The sequence below is a fragment of the Strigops habroptila genome, chromosome 9 (assembly GCF_004027225.2).
Source record: "Strigops habroptila isolate Jane chromosome 9, bStrHab1.2.pri, whole genome shotgun sequence".
In the NCBI taxonomy this organism is placed as follows: Eukaryota; Metazoa; Chordata; class Aves; order Psittaciformes; family Psittacidae; genus Strigops; species Strigops habroptila.
The window spans coordinates 28,882,293-28,896,682 of NC_044285.2; the positions used below are offsets into that span (position 1 = coordinate 28,882,293).

Consider the following 14,390-nt stretch of genomic DNA (forward strand, 5'->3'; position numbering starts at 1 on the left):
GCTCACCCACTGCAGCTGCAATGAATGTCGGGAGCAGAGGGGAAGAGCAGTTCTCCAGTCTCAACTAAGAATAGAGATTTATGAGGAAAGATCAGTGACTCAGCCCAGAAGTTACTTAACTAAAAGCCTATTGCCACATGAGGAGTTGTGCCTCGAGTAGCTTTCTCTTCGAGAAAGCAAAGTAATCTATGCAAACGTCTGGGTGTAAGATTTAAGATTGCAAATGTGAAAATCCACTAAATGCCTTTTGGAAGAGACATATACCCTCATATTTCAGGTCATAAATCAGATCTAACAGTTGAAGGATAAGGCCAAGCTTTCTGAGAAAACGAATCCCCCAAGGTCTCAGGTAACCATGGGATCCCTAATGCTCTTCTGCAAAAACTCTGGTCCCCATCACTGTCACCAGGTGGGCTGTGGCCAGAGCTGAGCCTGTGGGTTTAGGGCAGGGACCGCTCTGGAGTTTCTTTTTAATGCAACCATTAGAAATAATCATAGAGGGCACACCTATGAAGCTCTCAGGAACCAACATTAAGCTGTTATTAACAAACTATCTTCGCAAAGTTGTTTTCCTAATAGTCACCTGCATTTACCAGAAGTCTAAAGAAAGCAAAAGGAAAGCATCCAGCCCCAGACACAGCACAGGCTTCAGCACCAGCTCCTGCAGACAGGCAGCAGACTGTGCCAGGAGGGCCTGAGTTGTCAGGGGTCTGCTTATTCCACCTTCTGCTCTTCCCACCGATTTTTAAGGCCAGTAATACCCACAGGGTAGTGAGAAGTCTGCCACTGAAGCAGGAGCATCACAGTGCCACAGCACCACCAAGTCTTTTGCAGATCTGACGCTCCTGCATGCTGTCAGATCTGCCACCAGAAAGAGAAAAAGCAATTCAAAACATGATGATGGTCTTTGAAAACGGTTCCCTTTAACTTGTCATCTTGAAAATTGACAAGAAACTTGAGTTAGCCCAGAGACATTTCCCTGGTGCAAGGCTAATCTTCAGCAGGTCAGGGTGTAGAACAATAATCCATATGGAGAGTGACTGAAAGGGAATCAGAACAGACTGCACAGCAGTCTGGCTGTTAGCCCTCTAGGAAATTTGCCAAATCCTGTGTTGGTTTAGTTTGGTTGGTTTTTTTTTTTCATTTAGTTTTCTGCTATATAAAGTCAATCCCATCAGGAATACAGCCTGAGGCATCCCAGCCCTGCACTGCCAAGAACACTAAGTAGAGGCAGCTCTCAATTGGCCAAGGTGGCCAACAGACCTCATGCAACCCTGGAGGGATGAGGAAGGTCTATGATTTTTGAGGAATGGATACAGGGGACTCAGAAATTACTCCCTTCCTGCATGGGATGGGACAACAGCAACACCTGGACTGACAATTAATTTGGAAGTATGTTGTTCTTGAAGCACTATCTAGTTTCAGGGACAAGTGTGGTATCACGAGGACCAAACTCTAATGTCTGTAACTCATCTGAGCCATCCTAACCATGTGAAGTGATGCCCTGCGTACTTGAGTCAAGAAAAAACAAAGTCTGTGCTGAGGTGGATGCGCTTTTTTTTACCAAACGTTTGTAAGAGAAAGAGGAATTAGCAGTAGGAGTCATCCTCCCTTGCAGCCGCCCCAACCCTCTGGATCCCTCAGCACTTGGATACCAGAGCAGAAAGGGAGAGGCAAACACCAGGTTTGAGCACAAAACTGAGGCTGGCCATCTCACGAGGAAGGAAGTTCACACCAAAGCTGAAGAATCTGCAGGGTGCATTTTAGAACTGCCCTACACATAACCTGGACATCTTGAGAGAAGTCAAGTGAGCTGACAGAAAGAGATCAGGAAAATGCTCATGTCTTTTCTGTTAACTCTTCCAACATCTTTCTGGAAGAATTGGTTGGATCTGAACTTGCAAAAATCCTCAAATCTGTCAAACATTTTATCAAAGCAGGAGTGATCTGCTCTACTGGAAACCATACAAATCCCTCAGCGTGTTTCAAAAAGGAAGAGGAATCAATGACATAACTTTTATTTTTTTTTTAATCTTTTCCCTTTCTAATCCCTTAGAAAGCAGCATATGTCTATAAAACCTTCTTAAATATCCCTGAATTACTGCCACATAAATTCAATATTATATTAGGTGAGGAATATGATAAAAGAAAAGCTACGTGTTTAGCTATTCTTCATTCCCCTCAAGGTGATCTGTTTGTGCTGCTCTTTCATTCCCACTCCATTGCTTCTACCCATCAGAGGCTGCTGTCTTACACTAGTAACAGGAAGGTAATAGAGGCAGGAGAAAAGGTTTCTTTTCTCACTGGAGAAGCTTTCTGATTTACTGTTTTAAGAAGTCTCCAAAGGCAACCTATGAGGGCTTCAGAGATGCACTTTATGGACTTTAAAACATGAGAACACATTGAAATGTGGTACAGTTGATACGCTGGAGGGAAGGGATGCCATCCAGAGGGACCTTGACACACTTGAGAGATGAGCCAATGCCAACCTCATGATGTTCAACAATGCGAAGTGCAAGGTCCTACACCTGGGTTGGGGCAACCCCAGGCACAGCTACAGGCTGGGCAGAGAAGTCATTCAGAGCAGCCCTATGGGGAAGGATTTGGGGGTGTTGGTTGATGAGAAACTGAACATGAGCTGGCTTCAGTGTGCACTTGCAGACCAGAAACCAACCGTATCCTGGGCTGCATCAAAAGGAGTGTAAACAGAAGGTCGAAAGAAGTGATCCTGCTCCTCTGCTCTCGTGAGACCCCATTTGGAGCACTGTGTGCAGTTCTGGTGTTCTCAAAATAAGGAGGACACGGAGCTGTTGGAGCATGTCCAGAAGAGGATTATAAGGATGATCAGGGGGCTGGAGCACCTCCCGTATGAAGACAGGCTGAGAAAGCTGGAGCTGTTCAGCCTGGAGAAGAGAAGCTGTGTGGAGACCTCAGAGGAGCATTCCAGTGTCTGAAGGGGGCCTACAAGGATGCCGGAAAGGGACTCTTCATCAGGGACTGTAGTGATAGGACAAGGGGCAATAGGCTTAAACTTAAACAGGAGAAGTTCAGGTTAGATAAAAGGAAGAACGTCTTTACTGCGAGGGTGGTGAGGCGCTGGAACAGGTTACCCAGAGAAGTGGTAAATGCCCCATCCCTGGCAGTGTTCAAGGCTACGTTGGACAGAGCCTTGAGCAACATGGTCTAGTGTGAGGCATCCCTGCCCATGGCAGGGGGTTGGAACCGGATGATCTTAAGGTCCTTTCCAACCCAAACCATTTTATGATTCTATAAAATATCAGCCCGCACCCCATACCAGCCAGAGCCTACCCCGGGGCAGGAGGAGGAAGAGCAGCACGCTGGGACTCGCCAGCTGACACGGGGTGTTTCATCACCAGTTTTTCTGATGGAAAGCCAAGATTCCACTTACTATAAATCAACAATAACTGGCTGACTTAAACAAGCATCTGTTATTTACTCTGGCTGCGCAAGCCAATCCATTTGGCCTTACACAGAATTGGTGTATAGCAAAGAGACATATCTGTAAATGATTTACTTGGGAAAAACCATGCCAAACTTATTATCTATTATTTGACAGTCCTATTATGGTAACAGGATGCTGTTGTACTCTATGGCATAGCCCTGATTCTTCCCTGAACCAGTGCTGACAAGTTCACTTCTGGCATGCATGATGAAGGAGGGAAAAGGCGACTCTGAGAACACACAGGATAATGCTAGAATTAATCGAGAAGCAGTGCTCCGACAACACCCGGTGAGCACCCATCAGTGTGGGACCTCCACTTGACACAGGGGTGACGTTAAGCACAGGAGGGGAATATCATGGTGAGACGAACCAGAGACAGAAGCCTCCAACCCCATCGCTGGCCACCAGCCAGGATCTGTGGTGCCTCTTCTCCCAGGGATGCCACCACTTCTAACATCGACTGCCAATGGGGTGTGCATGTGGTGCACTGAACAATTTATGTTAGCACCAAGGAAGAATGATGATTTGTATTGGTTCATCAGGAAACAAGCCAGATGTGTGATTTACAGGCACCTTACATTACTGGACAGTTAGGCTCTCACAACAGAGACTCTCTCTAGACTGCCAGGGAATCACAACTCTTAACTGCAGTTAGAAAAGAGGCACTGCTGACTCACAGCCCAAGGAAACAGCTGGGCTAGGTCCTTCTACATGCTAATTACCAAGGAAAGATGGCACAAAGATCTTGCTGTTGAGAGGGAACATGGGTTCACACATCTCCCTGGAGAGCCTGGCACTACAGAGCTGGACATGGAAAAGTTGTTTTCTTAAGGGTTAGGGAGAAAGACCATGGACACCAAGGACAAAGCACTGCTCTTGATGGACAGATGGTTCTGCCATTTTGCAGGTATCAAGAGAATTTACCCTCTGAAAGGGATACAAGAGAGAAAAAGCATCCCCTAAATTTGGAATTGTGGGTCTGAGATCGCAGGAGGGCTGATGGGAACTTAGGGCACCCTTGAAAGTCAAGAGGAGAAGCAGGAACTGACAGCTCCGGCATCTCACTGGGTCACTAAGATAACCAGGCATTGAAAAGGACTGTGTTTTGGCAAACTGGTTTGCATACTTTTTGAAGGCAGCCTGTAATGGGAATGACAAACATAGGACGAAGAAATTTATCCTTGAATTTTCTCCTTTACTAGTTTAAGAGACCTTAGAAAGCCTCTGCACTTTGTCTCCACCACTCTTGCCTCAGTCCCTTTGACTTGGCAGGCTCTCCAAGGCAAGGCTGCTGAACTTCTTTCAACCGGAGGAGAACATACCGTGATGCTGTAAATGCCTCCAGCATCTAGATGTTAATAACTTGGCTGCTGAGAACAAGACCTCGTATTAGCAGCGTTTGACTCTCAGGCTACTGTGGTAGAGAAAGACAACACTTGGAGGTGGAAGTGATTTTCCCTCCTCCCTCTGCATGCATTACCTTCAGCCGCCCGTTTGAAGAAGACTTTGCAGCTACCACAAGTGAGGGCTCCATAATGGCACCCAGATGCTTCATCTCCACAGATCAGGCAAGTCTTTTGAGGTGGAAAGTAATAGTCAATGGGCAAGACATGTTCACGGCCAGCCTCCAACCTGCGGCATAGAACAGAAAGAGAACAAAGGAAAGGGTCAGCAAATGGGGTCAGAACAAGACGCCGGTGAGCACAGCAGATGGCGCGTGGGAGAACATTCATGGCAAAACCCAGTATTTCGGTGATGGGACAAGCCAAGCACCAATCAGAAAGGAGGCAATCAACAACTAAGCCTAACCTCACTTTGACCATGCAGAAGACCATGCTGGGGTGCTCCTCCTGACATTGCTCCTAGCTACAGTATGTGACAAAGCACAGGCATGGTGACAGCACAGCCCAGAAAGAGAAGACAACTGGGACTGGCTGTTGCAGTGTTCATGTAATTTTGGCTTCAGCAGTGATGCTTGTACATCAAAAAAGGATTCTCCATGCTCATTAAGCTACATGAACCCATTCCATTAAGGTCAATGTTACCAATCCACTAGAGATTAATTATCCGTTTGACTCCTATTTTAAACAAATTTTCCCAAGCTGTCAAACCCCCTTAAGCTATTCTTTTCTTCTTTCTTATTTGTCTTGCTTCTTTTCTACCTATTCCCTCTTTCAGGTCTACCCGTTGCCAGCCCCCTCTCCAACCATGTATTCCTCAAGCTTCCCTCCATCCACATACCCAAACCCTTCCCTCTTGGATGGTACCCGTCCCACCGCCTCCCTCCTGATGCGCACTGCCACCCACTTGTTTGATCAGATCTATGGAGAAGCTGCTTTTTTGGAAAGCATGGCAGCAGGAGAGGTGCTAAGAATCACAAGTCAATGCACACCCAGGCAGTTTGGGGAGCAACAGCATTTTAAGTTATTTGCTAAAACTCCCTTTGTCTCAAAACACAGATGAGGCAATTAGCTTCTAACAGTCAGTAGGTCACCGCAACTTTCTGGTCAAAATTAGACCTGCTTTTTGTTTCTGGTATTGTTTGAATGCTTGCAGGTGAGCTCTTAGTAATCAAATTAAGAGTGAATGCCACAATGCCGGGACTTCTTAGAAAAAATCTTTATACTCAGAAAAGCCCCATTTGGGCCAACAGTATGAATAAACCCAAAATCCACTCAAACAGAAAACAGCCCTAGCAGAGATGGCAGCCAGAGCCCACACCGTGAAGTCTTGCAAGGGGTCAAGCACCACCACAGACCCCAGGGCTACGGAACACTGTCCTGATGCGCAGCCTCTCTGCCCATGGCCAGCGCCTCTCTGCATCCTGCAGGCAGCTCTGTCCATCCGGGAACAACACAAGCAAGGGGAGATCTCACACACCAAAAGAGCAGTGGCAGGGTTGAGGTTTAGTTACGGAAAGAGATGTTTTCTCTGTGCTAATCACCAGCTTTTCTATCGGTGTTTCCACCTCTGCAGTGAGTTACAGTGGATGGCACCGCTGCCCCGCACTTGCCAGGCTGAGGCTGCAGCAGGCACTGGTCCCCCACCTCTCCTATCCCTCCCCTCCCTCTCCATCTCCTCTCCCCCATCTCATTTCACTACTACCCAACCACAGGGAGATCCTACAATGTGCACTTGCACATGCAGTGGTCCTGAGGATATCAGGAGTTAAAACTACTTGTAGCGCAATAGCTTGAAGAACAATCATTCTTAAGGAGAACTGTGGCAAGGACAATGATACACCTGCGTAAGGGCAGCTGCCTCGTTATCATCTTTTGCTCAGATATATTAGTTATGGTAATAAAGAGTAGCTTCTTTAGCCCAGACTATCCATACCCTTTTCTTCTGCTTCCCAAGAGACATAAACTTAACTGAGGAGAGAGAGGATTTAAATGAGAAAACATGTTTCCTCAAGAACAGATGAGGAACCACTATTCAACTGGTTTAAATCATACCACAGGCTGAAAAATACTTTCCACAGTGCAGACAAGACTTAAGGGACTGCTGATGTTGTTACATAAACAACTAGCTGGGATGCTTAATCTCAACCAAAGACCAGTGCTGTTACCAGAGTATTGGTGCAGTATGCCCCTCATGCAGGTCAGAGCTCTTTGCTGAAGTATTTCTAAGCCCCTCACACCATGAGAGTAAAGTGCAAAATGGGACAATTATTGGTGAGATCAAGACCGAGGCTCACCACTCTCCTCTGATCTTGCTGTTAATTGTGTCCTTCAGGAATGCTGCTATCTCCTGTTCTTCACAAGAGAGCTATGTAGATCCTACCTACCTACCTATCTAAATTGTAGGTTAATAACTGGAACAGAAATTTTATCCTCTGTTCTTAAGGCAAGAAACATTTTGGGTGATTTCTCATCTTTTTAGCAGTATCAATCAGAATCAGTGACTCATCTGTAGATACTTCTCAACTATCCTCCCTTGACAAATCTCAATTTTCCAAATCTTCTCTTGAATTACTGATTAAATGGAGGAGATACAGTTGGCTGCAGCATGCCCACCATAGTTAAGTCCTGATGCAACAAACATCTCCATGTCTCACCCTCCATTTCCTCCTGGCGCAATCCCACTGCCCTGTCCCCAGCAGTGTCCAGGGCACCCTGCTTCCCCCTGCACCACGGCTGCACAAGCACCCAGTGCAGCACAGCCTTAGTACTCAGCTCAAGGTGCTACCATAGAGCAGACGCTACTATGAAATAACCAGCAGCAGATATAAAAGCTTTGAATCATAGAATGGCTTGGGTTGGAAGGGATCTTAAAGATCATCTACTTCTAACCCCTTGCCATGGGCAGGGATACCTTCCATTAGACAAGGTTGCTCCAAGCCCCGTCCAACCTGGCTTTGAACACTGCCAGGGATGGGGCAGCCACAGCTTCTCTGGGCACCCTGTGCCAGCACCTCAGCACCCTCATACTGAAGAACTTCCTAATACGCAACCCTAAATTTCCCCTCTGTCAGTTTCAAGACATTCCCCCTTGTCCTATCCCTACACACCCTTGTAAAAAGTCCCTCTCTAGATTTCTTCTTTGCCCCCTTAGGTACTTACCCAGCCCTTTAGGTATTTCTCCAGCAATCTTTTAGATCGCAGCAGAACCAGATCTTTTCTCTAATGACCCGTTACCATTTTTCTCCTCTCTATGCAATCAGAAATCTGAGAAAGGCTATCTTTTTCCATAGGCTTTCCATGCTGTGCTTTCCCTATATTCTTTGCACTATGTATTTCAGATAGGAAATGACAAAAACTGACTCTCACAGGAGTAGCTGTTGTGATGACAGAAGCAGGACCCCTAGAAGACCTTGGTGTATTTTTGAGGCTTAATTATTTAAAGTGGCAAAGTAGGTTAGCCATTAAGGCTTGAGTGGCTTTTTAAACAGCTTTTTAAATAGCTGTTTCTGCATGAGATGAGCTATGCAAGTACAAATATACCTTCATGCTCATGTGTGTCTAGTGTACCTATAAGCCTCTGCCTACAGCGGGTGCTGGGCTGAGCATCCCAGAGGTGCTCAGGCTCTTCCACAAACCCCACGTCCTTGGCCACACTTGCCCCAGCTGCCCATTTACATGTGGAAACCAGAGGGAGCTGGTGACTCCAGAGGTAAATCCTGGCTGGGAGACAGCCTCCTCCAGGTATAACACTCCCACCATCGGGCTTGGCACCAGGCAGCCCCAGCATCCCATCACGTTGGGAGACTGGTGCTTCAGCAGCCAGGGAGCGGCTCAGCTGCAGGCTGAGCCGTGCAGCATCCTCACCACTTCCAACTCACTCCAGCACCTTTACTACCAGCAGCTGCTGTCCAGATAGTGGAAGGATTTGCCCAGGGATGTCCTTGATTTTAAGAAGTTGCCAATTAACCTTTTCTTTTTTATTTTTAGAGGGAAAATTGTAAGAAAAAACCATAAAATGCGAGCAACTCAGAGTGAGCTGTGATAATGGTACCCTTTAATGATCTATTTTCCAGTTTCTAGGAGACCTTTTAAGGGTGTTCTTAAAATACACAGGTAATAACACTGCAGTAAGGCAAAAAGATGGCTTACAGGCGTCTCAAGGGCATGTGGACTGGCTGCTTTCAGGGCAGAGTCCAGACACTCACCTGCATGAGGGTCCCAGAGACCAGCAGCGTTTGCAGCTCCTGTGCCCCATGCAAAGGTCAGGAGTGGTGGTGGCTCAGCACCAGGCACACAATGGGCTGCTCAAAAGCCTTCCTCCCAGTGGAATTTTTCATTCTATCAGTACCTGCTGATTGCACCCACCCCACAAAGCCACCAGGAACACTGAGATCCCCCGAAACGAAGCCTTGAGCACGTCGCGGAATGTTCCAGAATACATGAACGTAGTTTGCACACTGTATGGCAAGTGTCACAGTGCCTCAGAAACCCAAAGCAAAGAGATAGTGTGGCGCGGGCAGACACAACTGCTGCAGTGGTGACGTCGGGCAGAGATTCCAGCCCAGGCGTGCAGCTTGAAGGCCAAGGTCAGTTCTGCTCACAGTGGAGCATCATGGTTTTCAGGGGAGAGAAAAAACAACCTCGGTATCTCTCTCCTGGCTACAGGAAGAATTTTATTATCCTTTCAGAAGGGGTCTCTGAGGAAACGGAGAGTCTACAGAGCTCCTGCCACATGCAAATATTTCTATAAGAGTAGGAACTATGATTCCGCAGGTTTTTTGTCAATAATTAATTCCACTATACAGTCCCGATTTCACAACACACCCAGAAAAAGAAGGGTGATCACGGACAAAAGAGAAGCCAATCACTTTTCATAACCCACAAAGAAAGTTTCCATCTTGGCAACAGAGAGCGCACGCTACCCAAGAGGAGCCAAGGCACAACTGCCCTCCCCTGACAACTTCCAACTCGTAAGAGACTATGAAAAAGCAGGTGTGCAGCTTTATCTGCATAGTTTCTGCAGTCCACGCATACCTGACTGAATAAGATTAACTTGTTAATCAATTCACCATGTTAATATAATAGGATGCATATTCCTTATACTGCTTTCTCATCAGTCTGGCATACCTGAACAAACACAATTACCACCTTCTTCACTCTTCAATTTGACTACGTTTTTCATGTTAAAATTACACTAACAGTTGCACCAGACTGAACTGAAATGCTGCAGCACTGTTCTCAACAGGGCTGTGCCCTGACAGCTGGCACAACCTCCTCATGGCACCAGCTCACTTCCTGACCTGCTCAGAGCCAGTGTTTGCACCAGCAGGTTCGAAACCTGCTCCATGGTTCAGCTGCCTTGTCCAGAAACACAATGGTCTTGGTTCTGTATCCAAGAATGGAGCTAAAGCACAGTGTGCTGGTTTGCAAACACAGGGACTCAGCTGGACTGGCCTCTGGAGCATCCCTAATCGGGATTTGCCTCCCCGCCTATGGCAGCTGCCACACACCCCAGCTCATCCCAGCCCAACCGGCCATCAGCTGAGAATCCCTAGGGCAGAGGCCTGTTGGTCACACACTTTGCCTTTTGGGGAAAAGCGTTTGCACCTTCAAAACACTGCATCTAAAAATGTGGCTGGCCATAATGCTCAAGAAGATCCTGAGCCATGAACTGAACAGGCACTTGCACACAAACCTGGCTAATACAGAATCCTGCACAGTCATTTCAGAACTGCCGCTTCTGAGACACTGTGATGTTATCAGTTGTAAATGTTGCCTTTAAAATGGCACTGTCTGTGCACGACATTTTCAAACAAAGTATTAAAAATAAGCGGCTTTCCATCAGTGATGTTGCGTGGCTCATGCCTAGACAAGGGTCTATGAACCACAGCGAGGCGCAAGACCCACCTTTAGCTAAGAGCTCACCTGTTTGCTTCAGGCAAGGATCTCCTCTCATCTCGCACAGTCCTGTTTCACTGCCACTAGCTTCAGCCAGAGCTGAACTGAACCTTCAACCCACAGTCACTAAGCCACACTGATTCAGATAATAAGGCCTGCAAGGAAATTTTAAAGCGTCCCATCTGTTCAAATGCTTTGAGCAGTTTAATCTATAAACATGCAGCCTTGTACACTGAATTTATTTCCCTTTTCTAAATAGCCTTGAATATGTTTCTAAACTGGCCATGCCTTGTTTTCATGTATAACTGCCAGAGGCAAAGGCAAGATAGCATCTCTGAGAGAGGAGAGCACAGTGCACAGTGTGAACAACAGGGACATGTCTGTGGTAAACACACATGGGAACTTGATCTTCATCAGATTTAAATAAACACTAGCAGATGACAGTGGGTTTTCGAAACATCCCAGGCAGTGAGCGCAGGCAGAACTAGCATGCCCTCAGAAGAAGGTCCTCCCAACAACAGCTCTCCAGCTGAGAAGGCAGCAGGTAAGGCATCAGCAGGTAGCAGGGAAAGCAGCAGCAGGCAGCAGCTCAAAGGCTGCTTCCCAACCCAGGGGGCACAAATAACTTCAACAAGCACAGCTGCTCACATCCATTCTCAAATCTCCCAAATTAAATTTTTTTTTTTTTTTTTTTTTCTTCTTTTCAAATGCTCTATTTGCTCTTTCTGACAGTTTATTTTTGGGTCTCAGGCACATCTGAAGCCCCACCTCCCTTTCTCCTTTTGCTTTCCTCTGCCACACAAGAAGGTGGCTCCAGCCTGGAGCTGCACGGAAACCAGCTGCCCTTGGCCCATGGAGCAGCTTTTGCTCCAGCAAAAGGGGGATCATCCCAAACTGCCACCCAACCAGCCAAGCCACCGCACACCTATTAACAGGATGAATGGCAGAAACTGTGACACAACCCAAACCACAGTGGAGTCTCCCAGTTTTAATGACCATCACTGACTCACCACTTCCAGTCATCCCCAAGAAGCAGAAAATGAGGCTAAAAAGGTGAAAGGAGGCAGGTACGCAAATGCAAAGCCACTCTGAAGCCTCTGCATCACATTGGCAGCCTCTGTGGTAGGCTGCTGCCTGCATTTTGGATACAGAACCAAGACCAAAACTTCTGTCTCAAAACCCAATCTCCAGCCAGTGAGCTCAGGGAGCAGCTTAAACGAATCAGCTTAGGGAAGATGAAGCACTTGATTTCCTCAGACAGAGGAGGTATCTACAAAGAGATGGCATAACCATAATGCAAGGTTACTTAAGATGGGAACTCACCTAATTATGAAGCATAAAGGGGACAAGAAGCAAAACAGGAGTAATGCAAGCAGGCTTCAGCCCTGACGAGCAACCCGAGGTCATCGCTGTACGCCAGATTGTCCTGGCGACTGCAGAGACACCAGGAGTCTCCAAGGACAAGACCTTGGTGTCCTCAGTGCACAGAGATCCTGACTCATTTCCTAAGGAAATAGCCTGTCCCGGCTAATATTTTTTAGTTAGTTTAACCCACACCATAATCTTCCATTCTCAAATCCATCTCGTCTGCTGGCAAAAAGAAAACATGCCTATAAAGAAAATCATAAATAATGAGTTACTCTTGATCCATAAATTCCATGCTCCAAGAGACACTGCCATCGTGCCAGGCAGGGAGTGCTGGCGTAAAGTCCCTCAGGAAGCATCCTGGCTGTGGCTGTACTTGGCAGGGTATTGCAGGCTTGTAGTACAATGGACTAACAACAGTCTGTTTTTCTAGAAGACATTTATCTTTCCCTCTGGAAAACTAAGCACAGTGATATTTATTAAACACTCAGGAAAAGATGATGTGAGTTCCTTGGTGGCTCCTCACAACACTCAGTCTGAGGTGCAGATCTCCAGAGGCAACACAATGTCTCCCTGTCCAAGCTAGCTTGATCCCCTCAGCCAGAGCCACCCTCAGCACCCCCTGAGTGCTGGGGCTAGGAAGGGGCACCGGATGCTGCCAGCCCCATGGCTGGCCATGGCAGCAGCACAGCTCTTCATGCCTCAGATGGCACCCATGCAGCACTCCCTGAGCAGGAAGGGTACTGCCAACGGGAATCCCGGTCTTCTTCCAGGACTTGCCAAGGTTACACAATCACAGAGATCAGCAGAATTGGGGCTGAAGACCAGAGCTCCTCTCTCCACACATCCTTCAGGTTCAGATTCACAGAGTCATGGAATGGTTTGGGTTGGAAGGGACCTTCAAAGGTCATCCAGTCCAACCTCCCTAGATTAATGTTTCTTTTGTTTTTGTAGGATACGGATCTTAATGCCAGCACTGCATTTATAAATCTGACAAGTAGCCCCTGCTCACAAAGCCTTTGTAGAACAATACCTGCTCTGAGACTTTTCTTTTCACAGGCAGGGAACAGGAACAATGGGAGGCTTGCAGAGGGTGAGTGGTCACCCAGCATAAACAGACCTGTGTCCAGTGATGGGGCACAGCCAGAGCACCTCATGTGAGCTGGCCATTTGGTCCCCGAGGTAGGGACCAGAGGAGCTTGCCTTCACCCATGCTCTGGAGGATGGTGCCTGCTGGAACAGGGCTCCCAGCTGGACTGATGAAGGATGTCAGGATTCATTTCCAGACTCAGATATTTAAAACACATAATATTTTCCCCACTTAATTTAGCAGTGGAATTATTGCTATGAAAACTGGAGCCTCAAGTTCTGCATTTTTATTTCTCTACTGGATGAAGCATGAGTTGAAAACAGGCAGATGACAGACAACTAAGAAATCTAGCATGGAAAAATGAGAAGACCACAAAATACCACTAGGATTGGAGGCACCCAGCTGGGAAGGCACATCATTGGAGCGAGACCTGCCAGCACAGGCAGCAAAGCAAAAGGCAGCATTGCTGCCTTTCAGAGGACCACTGCTGCTGTCTCTCCCACCTCCCCATTGCCAGGTGGGCCAGCACCCTCCTTCTCCTCCTCCTCCTCCTCCTCCCAGCAAAGCACAGCAGCTCTGGGGATGGATGGGGAAGAGAGGAAGAAACAGAAACATCCAGCTAAGAGAGTGGCTCCTGCCTCCCACCGTTCGCTCTGCAGCATCCCTTATCGCAGCAGGATGCCGGGACTCGTCGCAGTGGCTCAATCATCCGTACCAGCTCCTGTGCCATGCCCCACTGCTGACACAGCTGCAGGCAGCTGCCGAGAGCCTGCAGTGGGGTTTTTGGGCTGGTCTCAGTAGGAACTTCAGCTGGTCCCATAACTTACTGGCACAGTTGGGTTTATTTTTAGGCATGTTTATACCAAGACCTTTGCAGAGACACAGCTGCAGGAGTATAAAAATGCTTTTCCTTATTACGTCTGGAAATGGGTAGAAGCTATATCTCCAAAATTTCTCTTCATCTCTGCTGGCAAACCACTTGTTTTCTAGAGGAAACTTCACAACTTACGCAATATCGTCTACCCACGCCCTCAAAGCAGATCATGCTTTGAGTCATCTCATAAGGAGTAAACGCACAAGTTATAATGAAGGTTTCACATATCTATGGTCTTTTTGGCACTCTTCAGCCTGATCTCAACAAAGAGGCAAATTCTTCAGCATCCTGCAGCAA

The 14,390-nt window shown here is 47.2% G+C and overlaps 1 protein-coding gene across 1 annotated transcript in view; it reads right to left on the reverse strand.

The window, feature by feature from the left end:
- Positions 1-14,390, reverse strand: part of AR (androgen receptor) — a 56,291-nt gene that overhangs the window by 27,355 nt on the left and 14,546 nt on the right. The window contains exon 2 of the mRNA XM_030498206.1: positions 4,944-5,095. Coding sequence (XP_030354066.1) covers positions 4,944-5,095 — 152 coding nt within the window. The remainder of the gene's footprint in view (positions 1-4,943; positions 5,096-14,390) is intronic.